Here is a 22,076-nt window from a genome sequence, read left to right as displayed (position 1 = left end):
TCCAGAGCCAGAGCGGGGAGATGCGCGCATTGGAGGCACAGCAGCAGCACAGAAATGCGCACAGCTCCGAGCCACAGTCGGCGTTAGCCCCGCCGCCCCTCCAGCAGCTCCGACCGGCGCGTCGCTGCGGTGCTTTCGGGAGGAAATGGGCAACTTTGGCGCACTTTGCATGAGGTGGAGGACGCCCGGCGCTGATGCGAGAGCCGTGCTGCCGAGCGGCTGAACCGGGAGCACAATAACAGACTTGAGAGGGAGAAAGAAGGAGGTGGTGGTGGAAAGGAAAGAAGGGGGTCCTGATTTCGGTGCATCTCCGTTCCCACTTTGGCCGTGAGAGATGATCACGGAGCTGGTGTGCACCGCCGTGGCCGTGGCTCTCTATCTGAACACGCTGGATGCAGATTTCTGCTATGATGACAGGTAAGGCGGTCACCTCCTACACCTGTCATTCCGCGGGGGTGGAGGGCTCTGCACCTGCCCTTTGGCTCACACACCTAGAAATCACTGTCTGTTTGATTGATTTGGTCAAAAACAAGGCATTCACACCAGATGTGCTAAAATGACAGTCCCCCACCTATTGTTGCTTCATACAGGTTTGTAATTTGCTGACGTAAATTATAACTTTCAGAAATCCTAAAAACGGATTAAGATCCACTGTTAGCACCATCACCTCTGATGCTCTTTGTGTTGATTGAGCTCCTGCTTGCTCAGACAATGCCCTGCTCCCGGGGGACTCTGAGTCTTATCAGGATTAATTGTGCAGACAGCTGCAAAAACATCAACATTTACTTGTTTTTGAGAAGCCATTTGGTGCCATACCGATGGATGTGGAGAGACCACAGAGTATAAGGTCTAGGATGTAAATTATTCCACTGATTCGTGTCAAAAAGTCAGAATAAAACCTAAAAGTTGGGGGAAAATGGTCAGAGTCATTGTTTTGCTTGAGCAACAGCCCAAACGTCTGTTAAGAAAAAATAATTTCAAAATTACTAAAATGATTCAATTATCAAAGTATTTGTGGCCATTTTTCCTACCAAATCATACATTTTACAAAGTCATCTTCCTGGCATTCAAAGTGTAATTTCTGAAGTATTCTTGAGGGGTGAAACTATGTCACGACCCATCAAACAGCCCCAGATGTTGACAGATTTGTAAATCATGCTCTCAGTTAAGACGAGAATAGATACAAATGATTCAGTAAAGGGGTGTGAGTGCGCTTGCATGCATGTGTACTTAGGAGAAGAGCCATTGTTCATGGTTGCATAACAGTTCCTTTGAAAGGAACATCTGGATAGGTAATCTATCATTGATCTGAAACACCAAATTTAGGCATGAAATAGTTTTACTTTGTCAAAACTAATAAAAATAAAAGGTCTTTTATGATCAAATGTTCGGTAAGATTGCCTTAGATTAGACCAGGAGCAGATAATTAACAGAACTCTTAATATAGTAAGAGGTAGCTGTCCAGTTAGCGTCACAACTCACCCCTAAAAGGTCAAATGTTAGATTTTAAGCACCATGATTGATGTGACTGAAGCTACGTTCACATAGGCCTTGGTAACGCCTGTTCAAGCCAACACTTCTAATGAATGTTCAAAACTGTTGTGGTTATGCTAGTTTTTACAAATGTTTTTGGGCTCTACGTACATTCACGCATAGCTACTTGAATTTCTGCGACTCTTGGTCTTGCTATTTTTTAAAACCGTATTAGGGCTCTGCGTACAAAAGTCTTTGGAAATGCACGTCTATGCTCGTTTCGGGGTTCCGTGTTCACCCTTAGCTACGCAAGTTTCTGGAACCGTTTTCTGGCGCTACGTACAAAAGTAATTGGAAATGTACGTATATGCGCATTTTAGGGTTCCACTTTCATGACTCTACCATTCACGTGTAGCTATGTAAGTTTCTACGATTGTTTTCAGGCTTTATATACAAAAGTCTTTGGAAAAACTGAGCGTTTCAACTCAGTTTGCGTTTTGTTATCACGGCGCATGCATGGTGTAGACCGCTAGCTTGTCTTTACGCTAGCATGTCTAGTGCAACAACTAGAAAAGCAACAACGGATGTCATCCAGCGGGTTGTCTTTTTATTTCTTTACTTCTGATACATCGTGTATACCAGGAATTTAATGTTGTTTAAAAGATGATTGCAGTCGGGATTGAAACTGCAAAAACCCGAATGCTTACAAATGTTGGAAACGTTAGCTTAAATGGGCGCTTTTATTAGCGCTTCCTAGTGCCGACATCACTTTCTGCCGATCAACGGGTGGCTACAGCGTCAACTGTTCCGCTCTTCTTTTCAATGGATCTTCAAGCAATGGGGGCCCCCTAGAGGTACAGTTTGGTACTTTGTAATAGGTCACGCTCAAAAGTGCGTTCAAGAACCCACATTCAACACATGCCAAGTGTGAACGAACTGTAGCATCAGAGTATATAGAGATGAGGAGGAGAAAGCAAGAGTAGGTATGTAATTTGTAGTTTGTGTCACACCTCACAATGTCCTTACAAAAGGCCTCAAGCTCATACATCCATCAGTGCTGCATTCACGCCTCTGTGAGGTTGTCAGAAAACCAGTCTGTGACAGATTACCCGGAGCGCCGATCTTCCCACTTCAGCCTTCTCTGGCGCTCCATCCCCCTTAGAGAAAGTTCAGAACCCATCAATGCTAGATCTGTCAAAGTCGCAATGGTAATTTACACTCCAGGGGACGGACACTGGTGTTTTGGTTCAACACGCCTCAAATGGAAGAGGCTGAATTCCAATCTGAGACCTGACCTTGGATGGTTGTTCATCAAACAATGTCCTCTCGTGGGGTCAAGAGTTGCACGCCCTCTTGTCTCCTCCCTCCGGCATCAGAGGAGAGTTATGTTTAAAAGGTTAAGGCAAGGGACATGCTAAAGTGGAAGAGTGCTCAACTAATCACTCTGCTTCTGGAGATGTCTGAAGAAGACTGCCTTGTTTGTAGAAATGCCTTTTTTTTCCAGCATTTGTCCTTTACAGAGAGTTAAAGTCATCTTATCTGATCCTACCCCCTCCCTATAATCAAATCCTTGTTACATGTCACATGCGGCTCTTGGTGTTCTAGACAAGATGGCGAAGCTGATAAATCTTTCTCCAAGCACTCAAAGGAGTGGGGATGTTCTGTCTGGCCTCTGCTTATTCAATCACAATAAGTGTTTTTCCTGGGCATCGCCTTGAGCTTCGCCAAGAGCTGTCTTGGCCGACCCCCATGCCAATGAAATGCCTGTATGTGTGAAATGAGTAGGTTTTTACGGGAGCTGGGAGAGAACTTGGCCTGGGCTGGTTTTGATCATCCAGAAATGGTCTGCTGGTTTATAGTCGGACTTTATCCACATGCAGTGGCAGACTTTTATCCTAATGTAAGCCAGTCTTTGATGGCGATTATGTATTGGAAAAGCATAACTCTCGAAACCTTTGAACTCTCCTTTGAACACCCATCAAGTTAGGCTTTCAGCATGCTAACAAACGAGGCAGACCTCTCTGTGGGTTTTGGAGCACATCCCTTTTTGAGAAATCTATAGAGACAATGGGTGAAAAGCCTTCTGAAGGACGGCATTGTTAAATAGACACAGATGGAGATGAAGATGAGACATAAAGGAGTCAAAGCTGTGCATCCGATAAGTGGCTTTCAGCATCACAGTTGTCTCAGGAAACATCTGTGACTCCCGTAACACAACAGTCGGCAATAACCGTTCAACTCAGAAATGTATCATAGTCCCCCAGGGGGGAGAGTACTGAAAATATCCAGCCTCTTTTGTCAAATAGACACAAAATAGTTCATTTGTGTTTAGAGGTATTTGATCCAGACATGACTAACACAATGAGATCCTCCGATATTTATTTTAATTGGTTCATTTAAATATGGATGTGTAAAAGAGTTGACTGGAGGCAGTGGTACATTAAGGACACACAATTAAAGATTGTTGCTCCGGCATCTGTTTTCTTTTTCAGCTCGGTTTTTGAGGTTACCCAATAAATAGATCAAGATGAGACAGCCTTTAAGTTGTGTCCTTTCATCGTCATTTAAAATGCAGAGTTTGGTCTCCAATTGTTAACGTCTTCTCATGCAGTTAATTACATGCACATTTTTTCACAATTCCAATGGCTCGACAATCTTTAAATATATTTGTCTTGTGTCATACGCATGCAAGATCAACTTTCTTTTTGATTCATGAAAAACCACAGCAGAGCCTCACATAAATCTGTATGACGTGACTGCTTTGGTTGGGTAATAGCAACCTTTGTTTGTGAGTTATGCTCCCAAGATCATAAAAGCAGGAATGACCGTGTGAAGCAGGTGGACATGTGTCAAACTTTTTTCTTTGGATTTTACTTCTAAATTGACTTTGTTTGAAAAGTGTGTTGCTTTCCTAACAAATTTGACAACAAATCCTATTTTTGGTCATTGCATTGCCGTAAAGATACTAACCAACAACCTCAAAGCCACAAAACTCAAATGCAGTGACTTTAACGGGAAGCTACATTATATTACTGCGTATACACTCTATATGAGTTCAAGAACGCGCTACATGCAGTTTCATGAACGTGAATTTAGTTCACACCGGATTAGCACTAGACAAGCAGGAAGCGATAGAGAATAGTTTCTTCTTCGTCTTTTTTTTCCAGCACATTCTCACTGCCAAGTGGTCACATATTGATGTTTGGTTAAGGACCCCTCCAAGTCACTTTTTGACGTTTTGTTTGTTGCCAAGTTGTCGTTTTCATATATACTGGCTGTTCCCATTAAATCACAGGTCCCCAACCTCTGGGCCGTAAACCAGAACTGGTCCAGTACTGCGACATGTAGTGCACTGGTACCCAAACCCTGTGTTTGAACCCTAACCCGACTCCGCAGCAGATATGGTACCGGACCAGAACCGGTACCAGACGCAGTACCGGGCGCGAGCTGGGCGCGAGCTGGATGCGGTACTGGACGCGAACCAGTGCCAGGTTAAGGTTAGGGTACTGGTACTGGACGTGTCTTGAGGACCAGTGCATGTCCGCATCCAGTTTGGGTCCAGAGGAATGCGGACTTCGTACATCAAAAGACGACGAGTTGGAGACACCCAAAATATCAAAAACTGACGCGGAGGAGTCCTTAGCCACACTAAGTCTACATATGACAACTAAGAGATGAGAATGTGTCATTTTTTACTACTACTTACTAGCACTTGTCCGCCACTTACAGTTGGAAGAGGCTTGGTGCGAAACGCCAAAGTTGTGTAAATGTTGCAAATCTTGCCCAAGGCTTTTTCTTTCACAGCTCTATTCTGATATATGAAAGACTTGGTGTCATATAGTTCCGGCCGGCTGAGGCTGAGAACAGACTTAAAAAGTAGCGTAGTGATGCATAAACTTGAAGATTTTTAACTTGGTAGCCCAAAACGTGGGTTTAGGGGCGTTTACGTAGACTTGTTATTGAACATGGCTGCTTGATCTGGAGTTGTCGCGGCTGGTGCAAATGTAGCCTATGGCTTTTGTCAATTTCGGATTTGACATTGTTCTGCCTCTTCTTCAGCTTCTAATTATATATATTTTTTATTTTGACCAAAAATAAAAATATTTATGCCCAATTAAAATGCTTTATATGTCTTGTTTGTAAAGGAGTCTTGTCAAATTTGAATTAAGTTTTTATAGCTAATGGGCTTGATGGAGGTATAACATTGAGAGAAGTATATTAGTTAGCAAACATTTTCATGTGAAACCACACTGATTTGGTCTAATTTTTGCATAAACTCCTGTTGGAATTTGGGTAAAAACTCTTGCAACGCTTTTTCAATACAATAAATTACTGTAGAGATGCAATGAGTGATTTTTTTTATAGCTGTATAGTGTATATATATGCAGAGTTTCTCAATCAAGTCCTTTTATAAAATGTATTATTATATTTAATAAGAATATATTGAATTTGATTGAAATTCAATTCAAAACTATCCTTTTTTGGTTTTGGTGTGTTGTTGCATCAGACTACCCTGTATTTGTAACACAAAACACACCTCTGAATCACATTATGTGAATTCTCCTCAAAACCATTTTTGTATTCAGGTTGTTCACTCCTATCTAACAGCCAAGAATCCCAGCCTTCTGTGGAATAATTATGTATGCAGCCTAGTTGTATTTAGGCTGTTTGAATTACAGTTTAAACTGGAAGCAGGCTAACATTGAAAGAAGAAATAGGCTAAGGAAACAAGGAAGTATAATCTCTTTGACAAAATGCTGTGGGCTCCAAATATTCCAGTTGGGGTTGAAAGACACATCTGTCAGGAGGAGCTCTCACTCAGAATCATAAATTGCTTCTTGACGGCTTAAAATTGAACAATGCGGTGAGAATAAGTGATGAGAAAAGTGTTCACGAATAGTAATAGGAGATAGTTTTGGGGTGAGGGGCGTGTACCCCGCAGCTGAAATAGAGGATCTTATGTCCTTGAGGAGAGATGTAGACCTCATCAAACGGGTGGTTTTGTGGTAGAAGGTTTTTATCTCATGATGCTCAACACCAATGTTTTTAAGTGTTTTTATTGTACCAAAAGCATACAAAATTCTACCATCTGCACAGTGTCTCAGATTTGTGGTCAATGGCTCCCACTATCAATTTAAAGAGTAAGAAAGTGGGAGAAAGACTTTAAACTGTAGTTCTTCAGACACTGTGGGTTGGAAAAGTGCTCCGAAGCCACAAATGAGTGTGTGAAGAACTACACAACCTTAATGGGTCATGTGTAGATACCACTTTTGGGTTTAGTTTAGTGCTTAGAAATAATTGTGTATGCTTTCCTGTCCGAGATCAATATTAGATCAGAAGTGAATTGGAAGCAATTAAAGACTCTAACAAAAATGGTGTTTTTAACATGATTTGTAGCATTTTTCTCATGATGGAGGACATATATAAAGAAAAAATAATATTAAAACTGCATTTCTGAGTATTTCTTTATTTAAAACCATGTACATCTTTGTATTCTTTTTGGTTTCTGGCTCAAAATTGTAATATCGCATTATAGTATTATAGATATAAAATTTTGACATGTTCTTGCTCCATGTTTCAGTTATGTTTGTTTTTTATTTTTATCTGTTAAACCCCTTTTGGTAACAAATTTAACTTTACATTTTGAGTTTAACCCTTGTGCTATCCTAGGCATGTTTACGTTAAAAGTGGGGTCATCTGGACCCCACAAGACAGTGCGCTGAACTTTTTTTTTTCATTAATTTTTTTTATCTTCACTAGTGTCCGTGGGAAACATAAAAACATGTCCACCTTTGTTATGGGAGGGATAGCACTTCAATATAAGGGTGGGGTCATCTGGACCCCATAAGATGGCACGAGGGTTAAAACCTTAAAATTTGGTCCGTCGGTAAGGTTAGGGCACAAAAATGGTTATTTCTGTATTTATCCATTAAATTAAGACCCTAAATAATATCCAAAGAGATCTCCACACTAGACAGATCCTATTGGGTTCTACTAGGTAGCAGCATTCTGAAGTGTATATCGTCCGGAGTTTGATCGCCCAACACATCAATGTTCATAAAACGGCAATTCGGCAAGAAAAGTAAAATTTGAAGCTCAACTGGGTTAACCCACCGGACAAAAAAGCCTAACCAATCTCACAGTTACTGTGAATTCTAAATAAGTCACATAAATAAACAAAAGTTTTCACATATCCAACGTTTAGTTTTGGTGTTAAACCGAACTACTAAACATAGGAGTCAACCGGAAATTGCTCCTTCCTGACACCAACCTCTAGTGGTTTTTGGAGAAACTGCAACATTTGATACTCTTCTGTTTGGGCCAAACAGAAGAGGACTTTGTCTAGCTGTGTTTGGGTGAGTTCCAGAGTCTTAGTGAAATTTTCTCCTTTTTTAAGGAAGTTTCCTGACAGTATTTTCGAGTGTAGTAGTATTCTGTCACTTTGGTCCCATATTGCAAACAGGAGCTCTGAGTTGGGTTTGTTTCAGGTGGTCTTTCTTCGTCACATCTCAATGACACATGGGTCCGGTTGAGGCGGCTGCTAACACTTGGATGGCCTTGCGCTCCGCAAGCCACAGTTGCCCTGCCCGGCTGCCAAAACACAACCACCAAGCCTTAGTCCCCGTGACCCTCCTCATACACAAACCATATGTGTATCCCCAAACACTGGTATCCATAGACAACAGCATCTACGCGTTTTCCAATGCTAAAACACCAAACACTTCATTGACATGTAGATTGGTCGTGTATTTGTGGGGGGGGTGAAACTTTCCACGGCCTGATAAAGTCTATTCTTTCCCTCTGTATGCCTGTTGTTCATACTTTCTTTAAAGTGAAGCCACTCATAACTTTTCAAGAATGGGGGGTTGAATTTCCACCACGCTGCACTAAAGGGGACTTTGAAAGCAAAATGCTTTTTGTGGCATTGGGTTACACTTTGAAGCTGGCATCCACTTTCTTTCCTTTAACTATAGGGTGGACCCCTAATGCAACGTATAGCAGTTGTGGCGTAATACAAAACCAAAGCCAGGCTGGGGATCACACAAACTGTTACACTTTCTATCTTTTGTAATCAATAGCCATTTAGTATCACCTTTCGATGATCACTTGTTTTTCTTTCTTGAGTTTAAAACAGCTGTCAGAAGAGAAATTGACTTATCGCTGGTGTTTTGTACTGTCAGCAAAGGGTTCTGACATTCAACAGCTTGTGAAGTTTGAGAGATTCTGTATGTGAGAGTATTTCATGTGTGCTGACCATTAACAGCCTTTCTCTTATGTCAGAGTTTGGCGGTGAAAATGGTCAGGTTGATGGATCATTCTCAGCCTTCAAGCTTGCGGTTTCTGTATTATTTGAGCAGTATGCTTCTTGTGATTATGGGTGGGGATTTTAGTGAAGAGCTGTTTGTGAAAAGAGATCATCTCACATGTTAGGGTGTTTCATTCTTTTTTTCTTACCCTGGATGAAGTCACACCAATAGTGCAACCCTCATATAAAGTGTATTTATTGGGTTTTGTTGAAAAGACTTCGATGGGAACAGATAGCACACATATGGAGCCAGTTTGTGTTTTACTCTCAAAAAGAAGTAGGAAAAACCACTTCCTTAACGCAAGTCAAACAAAGGAGAGTTATGACAAATGAATGGTAAACATATAAACCAAAAAAACATTTGTTTCATTAAAAAGGCATGTTTCGTACTCTATATTATGACCATATGTAAATATGAGCAGACTAAAAACAAGATAAAGAATTACAGATGTGCCTTAATGCTGCATTTGCTTGTCAAATTTGTGATGAATGGCTATTTTTGAAGTAAAACCAGTTGATTGTATCATCAACACGTCAAGTGCTAAGGCTAAGTCTCTGATCGGTCGGCGTAACGCTTCTTCTTTGTGAAAGTTCAGATTTTAGAACTCTTGACATGCCACGCAGCAACATCCAAAAATACTGCCAGGTCAGCACACCGTGCCACCGGACTTCTTATCGCTCTATACATTGACTTAGCATTGAAACTGGACACCTCTGATGAGCAAATATGTAAACACAACTTTAGAATAGTTTTGTTATTGAAGTAAAAAATTCAAATTTCAAATGATTTTGAATGGGATTTCAAATTTCACTTTTAAAACAGATTTAAACATTGATATAAAAAAATATGTATAAATACTGAGCCTAACCCAATAGGGCAGGGCAATACTTAGCGATTGGATATTGATCCAATACCGGTCAATATCACCAATATATATACAAATATCGTTGATATCGATACCAATCAATATTTCCGATATCAATACCAGTCAATTTCGCCAATATTGATGCCAGTCAAAATTGCCAATATCGATACCGGACAATATCGCTGATATCGATACCAGACAATATCGCCGATATCAATACCTGTCAATATCACCGATATCCATAACTGTCAATATCGCCGATATCGATACCTGTCAATATCACCGATATCCATAACTGTCAATATCGCCAATATCGATACCAGTAATATCGCCAATATCGATACCTGTCAATATCGCTGATATTGTTACCTGCCAATATCACCAATATCGATACCAGGCAATATTGCCGATATCGATACCACTCAATATCGCTGATATCGATACCAATATCGATATTTTTCTTAAATATGTTGGATGTGACATGAACCTCAAATCTCAATTGTTTTCAATCGCCGTGAATTGTTTTCTTTTTGTAAGTTTCCATGTATTTAATTATCATTTAAAATAAATCAGAATTAGGATAATATTTTTAATTAAATGGAAAATAGTTTATTAGAATAAAAACTTCTTGAAATTAAATAAATAGTGAAGAGGTGAATGCCAAAGGGTCAACAAACCAAAAGAACAAGTAACTATGAAACAAAAAAATATTCAAAATGTTAACGATTAAAAAAAAATCAACTGGTAGAAATTTAAATATTTTTTAACCTTAACAAAAAATAAAAAACGGGAGAAAAGTAAACTGTCAAAAACAACTCACCATTTAAATAGAGTGGAAATAGGGTGAACAATGCTGATACAGAAAGGTTTCAAACAAGAGTGAAAATATTGATATTTGTGGACCGGTATCGATCCAATACTGACTTTAGATCGATACTGTTGATGTTTTGGATCGATCTGGCCAGCACTATAACGAAATACAGAAAAATGTATGGCTTATGAACTACACAAGGCCATGTTTAAGTCACAAGTCTAGACCTTTCTATTCATGTCTGACAACAACTGCCTGGTCATGCTTTTTATGAAATCCGTCTATACATTCAAATTTCACATATTGCATTAAGCAAACCCAGTGATTACCACTCCTATCATAACCTAAAAAGTAGGGTCTTCATGGAAATATGCACAAATTTTGAGTTTTTGTTCTTGCACCAAAAAAAGCATCTCCTTGAAAGCAGTAATAAAATAATGTGTTACACTTGTCAAATAAATATTGGTTTGGGAAACTCCAAACCATGATGAAGCCATCATTTTTCTTCCATTCCAGCTGTGCTTAACTTACAGTCTATCTCAGTTAGAACTGCTGAGTCTGTACTGTGCTGAACTTCATAATTATTCTAAGTGCCAAGTGTGTTTGAGAGCCAGTGGGGATCCTTTAGCCTGGCAACCTTGGCGCTGAACCCAGACTGAGCTTCTTCTCTCTCTTCATGCATCGCTGCCCATGCCTGTAAAATAATATGTTGAAAGAATTCTGGTCAGAATATGGCCAACTCCAAAGTATCTGGTGTGTAGGGTGGGGGTAGATTTAAGGCTCAAACTGCCTTGATGCCTTTACTCAACTAACCTTCTGTCTTTTCTGGTGAATTCAGACAACTGCCTATTTTTAGCTGTTTTTTCTAACTTACTAAGGCATCATTATTCTGTAAGGAAGGATTGGCTATCGGCCCACTCAATATTCACACTTTTAGGATTTATAGATGTTCGGAAGGAATATAGCGTCCTTATATATCACTCCCATCCACTTGGTGTACCCTGCAGTGTAAGACAATCACTCTCTGTTTCCTGCTTCTTTCCGATTAGTGCCTAAAAGTGGCAAATCATAACAGATTGAACAGATAGTCGAAGGGTGGAAGCAGCAGCTGCATGGTTAAGTCGTTCACTGACCGCTTTTTGCAAGAACGATGACACGAGTTGCGCCAAGAAGAAAGATGGCGAGATAACTGCGGACAGTGTGAAGCATGGAGCACCCGCCAAGGACAGATGATGTTGCAGGCTTGCATCCCCGCTGTGTAAATCACTGTGACACATTATGCTCAATAGGGCATATATTTCATTATGAGATAGCGACTCAGACAAGTAATGTCTACCAAGGCTCATTCATTACTGAAGTCACCAAAACAAGCAGAGCTTCCATGACTTAGAGCCGTATTATTATCTCTGCACACAACATCCAAGAATAATGCTTGTGTATTACCGGTATATTAACTGTCTTATCAATGTTAAAAAATTAGAGATAAATACCATTTGATTGTTTTATTTGACACTTGTGGTGTCTACTTATATTAGTAGCAAAAGAATGTTTGAATATTTTTTACTGAGAAATAGTGGAAAAATGAGAACTAATATACTCGAGAAAGCTAATACCTTTACTCTTGTGTGCATTTAAAATTTAAAAGAGTGCACGATTCAAAAACTTTTATAACTTTCTTTAGGTTTTATAATTACATTTGTACCGGAAATACATAATTAAGTACTGCTTCAATGTATTTTATAATTGAAAATGTGTGCAAAGTAGGGTGTAGTCTTATGGTTGGTAAGTGACTCAGCCATAGGATTGGCAAAAACTGATAGTGTAGTATTTTGATGAGCTGGCTGTTACCATTAAATCACGGGCCCCCAACTCTTGGGACGGGGTATTGGACGTGGTACTGGACATGGTAATGGATGTGGAACTGATACCAGGGTTGGGTTTGGGTACCTGGTTAGGGTCTGGGTACCAGTCCGTGGGACTCCTGATTTAATGGCATGTCACAAAACGCCAAGTTGGTGACACCCAAAATGTCAAAAAGTGACACACAGGAGGCCCGAACTATACCTTCGTATATGACAAGTTGGTAGTGAGAATGCGTTGGGATTTAAGAAGTGTTTATCTGTCACAGATCAGCAAAGTGGGCAGAGAATCTACCGTTCAGGAAATGAGCTCATGGCCCAACATTGTCCTGATCTACAGAAGCCAAAAAGCATTGTTTGGAGAACTTTTTTTTTTTTTGATGAATTATTCCTAATACTGAAGGCAGATCAAGTGTCATGAAGTGTCCACTCGAAAGCCTCTGGAAAGATTTTAGCTCCCATAGCAGCTCTGTTTCTCTCAAATGATAGCTTGTAGTCTGTTTTGCATTTGCGGATCGGTTCGAGGTCGACAGCTTGAGGAATAAGCCTATTTTCCGCTCTTTATGAGTCTAATTGAAAGATATATTCCACTCTGTCTGCAAGAAATATGAAGTTACCATGTGAAGCTGGCTAACTTGCGTTAGCATAATCCCTGCTAATTCTGAACAGCTGGCCTTTAACTCAGTCAGAGAGAAACACAATCTAAGGAAGTCTGATTTTCTGACAGCTGTGTCCTACAAAGGCATTGTTGGGCATTCAATCTCCTCTGAAACAACAAAATGAGACTTCCAATTCTTCATTAGGCATTTTTTTTAAAATAAATTCTACACATACTTCTCGCATCCCAGTTTTCAATAGAAATGTTATGACATCGTTCCATGACATCATGTCTGCGTTTTTGTCCATCTCAGAGGGAAATGTGGTTTTAAAAAATGTCTTTTATGGTTTTATATTTAAGTTTCCAAGTGCTTTTAAAGGAGGCATTAAAATGTTAGTTGATAGTGTGTCAGAATGTACTTTGAGTTTCTTAAACTTATAACATATAAGTACTTTTGACTTTTTTTTTTTTACACACTGGATTTCATTAAAAATTTATGGACTTCATAATCTGAGTTTACCTAAGGGCCCTTGATGGAAGGAGTTTCAAAGAAGAACAAAAATGTGGTTTGGGTCAAAGTAACCCTGGAACGATTTAGCAATCGTTCTTGTCGTCCAGAGTTAAGGGTTAAATGCATGGGAATGTCCTTTTTTTAAGGGTTTCATTAGTTCCAATGTTAAAGCTTGGTCAAGGAAAATAGCTTTGTTGTAGTTGCCGTGTCGAACAGATCCTGCAGTAGAATCGAGAAGATAATTAGAACAGGTCCTTGAAAAGAAGACAGATTTGGTTTGGTTGGCCCCCACAGTACCCCCTCTTTAGTTGTCACTTCTCCCTGGTTAATGCTGGAATGCGACAACTGGTCATGGCAGAAAAAGGAGGTTCTCTACTCGATTGGATACAGTCCTTTACAATCTTTTAGTGCTGCTTACTTGACCATCACAAATGCTACTTATTAATTTGACCACGAAAGGGGGAAAAAAATAGCTTGACCACCCAGACAGTTGAAGTGTGTCGAATCAACCACATTCTTTTCATTTATGACCAGATTGTAATAGGGCTGGGAATCACTGGGTTCCTCACGATACGGTGCGATACACATTACATGGCTCACGATATCAATGATATCCCAATACTGCAATAATTGGTTTAAAATCATCTCCAATAACCCACAATATATAGAGGAACACATATTTTTTTAGGAAAATATATCCCTATTTTTTTTAGCTTAAATAATCATTGTAAACAAATGCTGTCTTATTTTGTGCAACATTGCTTAAGTCAGCAGTACGATGTCATTAAGAAGGATTGACACCAATTGAATTGAACCTAGAAAAGTTGCATTATGTGTGATAATGCTAGTGTGAATGCTTTTGCCTGAATGTGGTCGGTGAATATGCTAAAGCTATTTGGTTAAGTTGCAGAAATTTTATAATGTGCACAAAGAAGTTGAAGAAATTCTTAAAAATAAAAAAACGATAAAGATTTAAAAATGCTTAAAAGGTATGAACTTAGAATGAACCCAAAAACCTCAGTAGATCTCAAATTAGCCAAAAAAGCTAGCACATTGCTAAAATATTAGTTTAACTCCATATTAGCCCCAAAACATCAGCAGAGGCCAAATTAGCCCAAAAAAAGCTAGCACTTTGCTAAGATATTAGCTTAACTCAGAATTAGCTCAAAAATCCTCATTAGATACCAATTTAGCTAAAACCTTTAGCATCTTGCTGAAACATTAGCTTAATGCAGAATTAGCCCGGAAAACTTCAGCAAACGCCAAATAAGCCAAAAATTCCTAGCACGTCGCTAAAATACTAGCCTAACCCAGAATCAGCCCAAAAACCTTCAGTAGATGCCAAATTAGCCAAAAAAGCTAGCACTTAGCTAAAATATTAGCTTAACTCAGACTTAGCCCTAAAAACCTCAGTAAACGCCAAATTAGCCAACAACGTTGTCACTGTGCTAAAACATTAGCTTAACTCAGAATTAGCCCAAAATTCCTGATTAGATACAAATTTAGCTAAAAAGTTTAGCATGTTGCTGAAATATTAGCTTAACTCAGAATTAGCCTAGAAAACCCCAGTAAACGCCAAATAAGCCAAAAATTCCTAGCACGTCGCTAAAATATTAGCTTAACTCAGAATTAGCACTAAAAACCTCAGTAAACGCCAAATTAGCCAACAACGTTGTCACTGTGCTAAAACATTAGCTTAACTCAGAATTAGCCCAAAATTCCTCATTAGATACAAATTTAGCTAAAAAGTTTAGCATGTTGCTGAAATATTAGCTTAACTCAGAATTAGCCTAGAAAACCCCAGTAAACACCAAATAAGCCAAAAATTCCTAGCACGTCGCTAAAATATTAGCTTAACTCAGAATTAGCCCTAAAAACCTCAGTAAATGACGAATTAGCCAACAATGTTATCATTGTGCTAAAACATTAGTTTAACTCAGAATTAGCCCAAAAATCCCCATTAGATACCAATTTAGCAAAAAACTTTAGCATGTTGCTGAAATATTAGCTTAACTCAGAATTAGCCTAGAAAACCCCAGTAAACGCCAAATAAGCCAAAAATTCCTAGCACGTCGCTAAAATACTAGCCTAACTCAGAATCAGTCCAAAAACCTTCAGTAGATCCCAAATTAGCCAAAAAAAGCTAGCACTTAGCTAAAATATTAGCTTAACTCAGTTTTAGCCCTAAAAACCTTAGTAAATGCCAAATTAGCCAACAACGTTGTCATTGTGCTAAAACATTAGCTTAACTCAGAATTAGCCCAAAAAACCTTATTACGGTAGATGCCAAATTAGCCAAAAAAGCTAGTACTTAACAAAAATACTAGCTTAACTCAGAATTAGCAATAAAAACTTATTAAAAACCGTATTAGATGCCAAATTAGCCAAAAATGTCATAATTGTGCTAATTCAAGAATAGACAAAAACAATCTTATTAGATGCTAAATTAATCAAAAACGTTAGCATGTTGCTGAACTATTAGCTAAACTCAAAATATTGCTGTGCGTAAAATTTTAAAAACTGTAAAATGTACGAATACCAAAAGTATAAGCAGGAAAATCTTTAATGAGTGTGATCAAGTTTTTACTAATCAGAAAATGTACGGAAGAATAAGTATATATTTATATATATATTAGGTTTATTCTTGGTTTATTCAGTTAAACTTACCCACAGATCAGAAGTTTGCAGTATGCTTGAATTGGAGTCTAGACGGTACCACAAAATATCCATTCGTCTTATTTACATTTAATTAACCAAAAAATACATACCAACACAATTTATTCTTCCCGTGAGTGGCTGCACTTTTCTGCAGAACAAGCAAGAATTATCGGACCACATGTCAGTTATCCGTAATTTCCCTCAAGAGAATGTTTTTTTTCCCTTGGCAAAGGAAAACTGTCTCGGCCGGTTGTTGCCACAGTCTGCCACGCTTTTTGACTTCTGTTAATAGAGACAACACTTTGCAAAGCCCATTATTGATGCTCTGGCTGCTTTGCATGACCATCCATCCATTTCATATACCAGAGGAGTTGGGTTTGTGTGTGTAGGGGGGGTCAAGCCAAGAAACAGTCTGGAAACACCGCGGATCGGTTTTCTAGTTCTGCCCTGCGTACGCGGGAGTAAATTATACCATATGTGAATGCAAATAAAATGAGATTAAAAGCAAACCGGTCCATTTTCTGAGCCATTACTCTTTGTGACTTATCAACATGCGACCCCTCTAGATAAAAATCAATGCGAGACTTTTGCCCCCAATGCATGAAGCCCTGAATTTAATTCAAATCAGAACGAGGGGGAGGTCTGGAATGATGAGTGTGGGTGTCTGGGGAAGCACGTTTTTATAGGTCAATGTACCAGCAGCTAGCTGGAACTAGGCCAGTAAAATTGATTGTCTAGGCAGAAGGTAAAGTTATTTAAGGAGGTAAGAAGAAAGGATTATCATAAAGACAAGTATTTCACAAGGTATCTCAGGGAAGTTTGGAAGCTAAATGTTCAAATGATGACACAATGAAAAAGAGTCAAAACCACAAAGTTTGTAGTGAATAGAGATGGTGAATCTTTAGATTAGCCCAGGTAAGAAGGTGTGACCGTGCATAAATTGGAGTAATCAACCGGGTTTATTTGATCTGATTTTTGAATCATGTATCCAGCCTGTGCGCAGCTATGATTTTTTATGTATTGTTTTCTTGTCCGTTTCTAATCAAGCATCGCATTCATCATCATGCGTAAAGGCGACACACAGAGGGCACTCTAATTACCTATCTGCCGTCAGTCACCGTAATTAACTGTCAAGCCCGTACAAGGTGGAAAATTGGGAACCGATTGCCTTTTTTTCTCAAACGCTGGAGGTTATTCTGGTTGAACTGGCAGCAGTGTTAGATGGATGCTGTATGGTAACGTTGGCCCCTGTTTACTGGTTGTGTTGTAGAAGATGAAAAAGAACGATACAAATGTTCCTGGAATACTTTATAATACTTTTAAAATTCAACATTTTTCTGCATAAGGGTAGAAAACATTACACCCTCTTCTTCTTCTTTTCCTTTCGGCTTTTCCCTTCAGGGGTCGCCACAGCGAATCAGTTTCCTCCATCTAAGCCTGTCTTCAGCATCCTCCACTCTAACACCAGCCACCTTCATGTCTTCATTCACTGCATCCATAAACCTCCTCTTTGGTCTTCCTCTAGACCTCTTTCCTGGCAGCTCTAGACTCAGCATCCTTCTACCAATATATTCACTGTCTCTCCTCTGAACATGTCCAAACCATCTCAGTCTGGCCTCTCTGACTTTATCTCTAAAACCTCTAACATGTGCTGACCGTCTAATGTATTGCCAAATCAATACATTGCCAAATCAAACATGCAAAACATTACACCCATTCTCTAATAATAAAATTTGAGTAAAAATGACCTTGATGAAGATGTCGAGGACCGTGAGGAAGAAGCCAGGACCGGTTGAATCTTCTGTTTCAGGGGCTGCTGTTTTTCTGTGAAACGTAAGTTCATATTTGTCTTCTTCTATGGTTGAGGAAGGGTTATACTGTCTCCAAAATATTCTGTTGTACTCTGGGATCCTAATGGCTTTATGGCTGATAGTTATCATAATCATTTAAAATTCCCCCCCAAAAACTACATCTTAACGCAACAAAATTAGCATTGACGATTTTTACTGTCGGTTAGTCGACAACATCGACCAATCGTTGACAGCCCTAATTACTTCCTTATTAGCAAATAATAAAAAAAAAAGATTTCCCTGAATTTTTGTGTTTTTATTTTGTGGCAGACAAATTATATATGAAATCGATTAAAAAACGTGATCCAAAAATCAAAATCATGGGGAAAGTGAACCGTTGTATCTCTAGTATCAAAGAATATATGACCTATTTATAATTAAAATCTACATTTTACACGTGGAGAACTCTAATCTTAATGTCCCAGTTGGTCTTTTTTACAAATGTGCATGGTGTGTCCGTGGGTTTTGCGTAAAACTGTGATTCTTAGTTGCGTTTTTTTCAGTCTAGCCTTTAGTACTGCCACAAACGATTATTTTAATAGCCGATCATTTTTTCCGATTAGTCGACTAATCGGGTCAAGTGCAAACTGGATGTAAAGCACACATCTTGACCATGATTAGCTTCAAAACTGAAAAAATGCTAAATTAGCAAAAATAGCTAGCATGTAGCTGAACTGTTAGCTAAACTTCAAAATAGCCTTAAAAAACATTAATAAATGTCAAAATAGTCCAAAAATTTAGAAGAATGCCATTATAACTTTCAACTTTACTACACTCTGACTCCATTTAATATAAAGTAACGACTAATCGACTATTAAATCAGTCGTCGACTATTTTAATAGTCGATTAGTCGTCGATTAGTCTTCGATTAGTTGACTAATCGTGGCAGCTCTACTAGGCTTCAATAAACTGTTTGCTAGTCTCTCAACCCACTACGCTGTATCTCGTAGTTTCACCCCCTGAAATCCAAGTGCTCCCGCTGATGCCTTTAAAGAATCATGAAGCATTTGCTTTATTAGTAATCGATTTACCAGCCTGAGGATTCATCAGGGCCTTTTATTTACCCCATCAGTCACAAAAAGCCTCAGCAGGCTGCCGCTCCCTGTCAGACGTCGTCAGTTCATCTTCAATCTGTGACTGAATATTACAAAACAATCAATCAGTCACTTAGGGGAACGGAAAGACTGTGTAATTAGACTGATGAAAAATAAATGAGAGAATTGCACTCCTATTGATTTTTCTTAACCATTACATTGGACATGTAGTACATCAAAAATGTTGGGAGCGTTCCATTTATTGATAATGGTGTTAGTCCCATTATCTGGTAAGGCTTTGAGCAAAGTGTTGATGTAAAACTTAAAAAGGTGGAGCCTGAAGCAAGAGATCCCAACTCAGAGAATATTAAAAAAACAAAAGAAAAAAATATATCTCTACTCAAGCCATTTTTTTGCTTTAAATTCACTAGTTAGTATTTTGAAGTTTAACTGTAGGATTTCCAGAAAACCAATGATCTAGAAAAAGGCTACCCTCATAAAAGGCTCAGTTTTTTTCCACAAACCCGTTGCCATGGTGAACGATGGTGAGGAGAATCCCTCATGGTGGCTTATTTCTTCAGAGCAATTCGATCAGAAAACACATTGATTGTTTTTGTTCCACCTCAATGATTCACCTAATTTTATCATGTCTGTGTCAAACCTACGCCCGGAACTTTCTCTGTGCATCATTTTTGCGTGAATGATCCACCTGAACTACCAGCGGAGTTTGAAGGAGAAACGGATCATAGAGTGTAAAGGAAACGACAGAGGTTGTAGACACCATGGTACTCTGTCTGCAAGTGGATCTATTATAGTCTTGATAGTTGTGCATTTAAGAATAAATGTTATTGCAAGTAAACTGCATCTCATCCGATTACCTGAATAATCTAACTTAAAGATCAATAGATTACTCTATTACTGAAATAATGAATAGATGCAGCTTTAAACTGAGTCATTTCAATTAGTTCATTTACATGGTTAATGGCGGTTAAAGTAAAAAAATGCATTTTAATGAATAGTGCATGGTCCACGTGTCAATGTCTCTTTTTTCACTCATCAAATTGATGCTCGATTCTTGTCCAAAACTGTGTTCATATCCTTTTAATTTCCCATATTGAACATGTTGGTCTACTTAATAATGTGGAAGGTCCTTCTTTAGTAGTTTTTCCTTTAATTATACTCACCCGGCAAACTAATTCTTACAGATGTCTGGGATTGATTTCAGTGATCCAAAGAACCCGGAGACACAATATTATCCCTGTATTTAATTTAAAAAACAAAACATTTAAATACAATTTGCATATAGTTTGGAACAAACTGTATTTACCGGTAGTGCTAGCTCTAGAAATAGCTTTATAGAGAAGCAAATGTGTTGCCAGATAAAGACTTCCTGAAGCTTTTTTTGGGACTGATTCTTCAAAGTAAAGATCCTCTGGAAGAAATAATATTGTTCTGGGACGGACCGACTGAGGATGTTAAATGACCTATGTCATACTTTTCTTAAATCTTTCAGAGCAAACTAAGAGCACACACTAAAGAACAAATTATTTAGGAAATATGAGTTATTTTCTTGAGTTTTTTCCAACCCAGAATTAAAACACCTTGATCTCTGAGGCACCACCTTTTGGCGCTTGTGGGTGTTGCCTATTTTATGACGTCATCCTAGAACCGGCCTCAGCATTGTGTCTGTGTTTCTCCCACAAAAACAAACATCCAAACTTTTGCAAAGATGGATTTGCATACCGTTTATCTGCCTTTACTATCTCCGGCCATCGTTACACATCATTACACATTGTAGCGATGGCTTGGGCCAGCAGCTGAAATAGCTAAGCGATGAAGCTAGAGGGTGAGCACTGCTAGCTGAGCAACGAAGCTATTGGAAGAGTTTGCAACTGATCACTGCTAGCTGAGCGGCAAAGTTAGCGGCGATTCACCACTTCCTGAATGGCAAAGCTAGCGACTAAGTACTGATAGTCAAGCGGCAAATTTAGGGGCTAAGCGTCGCTAGCTAATTGGTGAAGTTAGTGGCAGCTCTCAGCTTGCCAAGTGGTGAAGGTAACGGCTAGTCACCGCTAGCTGAGTGGGGAAGCTAGCGGCTAAGCACCGATAGTCAAGCGGCAAATTTAGGGGCTAAGCACCGCTAGCTGATTGGTGAAGTTAGCGGCTAATCTCAGCAAGCTGAATGGTGAAGGTAACGGCTAAGCACCGTTAGCTGAGTGGCAAAGTTAGGAGCTAAGCACCCCTAGCTGAGCAGCAAAGTTAACAGATAAGCACTGCTAGATGAGCTGCGAAGTTGGCGGCTCATCACTGCTAGCTGAGCGGCAACGTTAGCGCCAAATCACCGCTAGCCTAGAGGCGAAGCTAGCGGCTAAGCACTGCTAGTCAAGCGGCAAATTTAGGGGCTAAGCACCGCTAGCTGATCAGCAAAGTTAGCAGCAGATCACCACCATCTCAGCGGCAAAGCTAGCATCTAAGTGGCGAATTAGGCTGCTGATCACTGTAAGGTGAGTGGAGAAACTGGGCGTTTGTGTCAGCCTGGAACCACAGACTCTTACTGAAAGGGGCGGTTCTTAATTGCTGACATCAGCTCATGAAAACCTTATTTTCAGCAGTTACAAGGGGCTGGTCCTCAGAGCGCAGCTTTTTAGAGAAATACTCAGAAATGCTTGACCGGATTAAAATACCACTTTGGGGTTGTGTATAGTGAGGAATGAACATTATAATGCACTTAAGATCTTAAAAAGTACTTTAAACGACACTCTAAAATGCTTTTCTCCAACGAGGTAATTGTTTTTGTGATATTGGGCTATATAAATAAAATTTAATTTAACTTTTTTAATTATTTCATCCATTAACCATACAAATAGCCACTTGCACTCTTTAATATTGTTTGTCGTTATACTCAGTTTTATATTAAGTTGATCATTTTTTCTCCGTATCATGACAATGTATAAAACTGTTAAAGTCAGTAGAAAACGTCTTCTGTTTTCTCTCAAACAGCCACTTAAAGCAGTATGTTTTCCTGTCTGACCTGTGTCCTGCTTTATCTCCACTGGGACCATTAGCAATTACACTGTTTTGGTACTGTTGGGGTTCACACACACAAATAC

The 22,076-nt window shown here is 39.1% G+C and overlaps 1 protein-coding gene across 1 annotated transcript in view; it reads left to right on the top strand.

Annotated features, from left to right (window-relative positions):
• Window positions 1–22,076, top strand: part of tmtc2a (transmembrane O-mannosyltransferase targeting cadherins 2a) — a 72,077-nt gene continuing 50,001 nt past the window's right edge. The window contains exon 1 of the mRNA XM_024291309.2: window positions 1–417. Coding sequence (XP_024147077.1) covers window positions 335–417 — 83 coding nt within the window. The 5' untranslated portion in view covers window positions 1–334. The remainder of the gene's footprint in view (window positions 418–22,076) is intronic.

Source organism: Oryzias melastigma, linkage group LG23 (genome assembly GCF_002922805.2).
Source record: "Oryzias melastigma strain HK-1 linkage group LG23, ASM292280v2, whole genome shotgun sequence".
Classification (NCBI taxonomy): Eukaryota; Metazoa; Chordata; class Actinopteri; order Beloniformes; family Adrianichthyidae; genus Oryzias; species Oryzias melastigma.
This window is presented reverse-complemented; position numbering and strand designations above follow the sequence as displayed.